The sequence below is a fragment of the Monoraphidium neglectum genome, assembly GCF_000611645.1.
Source record: "Monoraphidium neglectum strain SAG 48.87 unplaced genomic scaffold scaffold05133, whole genome shotgun sequence".
NCBI lineage: Eukaryota > Viridiplantae > Chlorophyta > Chlorophyceae > Sphaeropleales > Selenastraceae > Monoraphidium > Monoraphidium neglectum.
The window spans coordinates 1-537 of NW_014008497.1; the positions used below are offsets into that span (position 1 = coordinate 1).

A 537-nucleotide genomic window follows, 5' to 3' on the forward strand; every position below is an offset into this window, starting at 1 on the left:
CCCCTCCCCCTTCCAAGTGATGATTCTGGGCGGCGGCCCAGGCAACGAGCTGCGGCCGCTGACCGACGTCAGGGCTGAGCCGGCGGTGCCGTTTGCGGGGCTGTTCAGGCTGATCGACATCCCGATCAGCAACTGCATCAATAGCGGTGAGCTTGGGTCTTGGCCCTCGCTATCAAATGCAACTACTTAAGACCAAGACTTTTTCTTGTGTTTGCGTTGGGGCCCTGCGTGTTGCGGCTCCGCAGCCCTGTCTTCATGGCCGACGTGGGCGCGGCATGCGCGCTGTGGGAGCAAGGACACGATGGCAATGCTGCTGCTGCTGCTGCTGCTGCCGCCGCTGCTGATTGGTTGTCGTCCTCAATGCGGTCTGGCTGCCGTGCGCGTGTTTGAGTCGCACCGCTCGCGGTTGCTGCGCTGCGAGCACATGTCATCTGCTGGGGCCCACCACGCTGCGGCCTTGCCGCTCGTGCTTGCCACTCAGCAATGCGCTGCAACAGGCGCGCGCCATCCCGCACCCTGCGACGCGCGCCGCTGTGA

The 537-nt window shown here is 64.6% G+C and overlaps 1 protein-coding gene across 1 annotated transcript; it reads left to right on the forward strand.

Annotated features, from left to right (window-relative positions):
* Positions 1-19: 19 nt before the first annotated feature.
* On the forward strand, positions 20-537 carry MNEG_15214 (Glucose-1-phosphate adenylyltransferase; the record flags this gene model as incomplete). The annotated part of the gene is made up of 2 exons (XM_014036314.1): positions 20-146; positions 482-537. 2 exons carry the CDS (start codon positions 20-22, stop codon positions 535-537), a joined length of 183 nt encoding a protein of 60 aa, XP_013891768.1.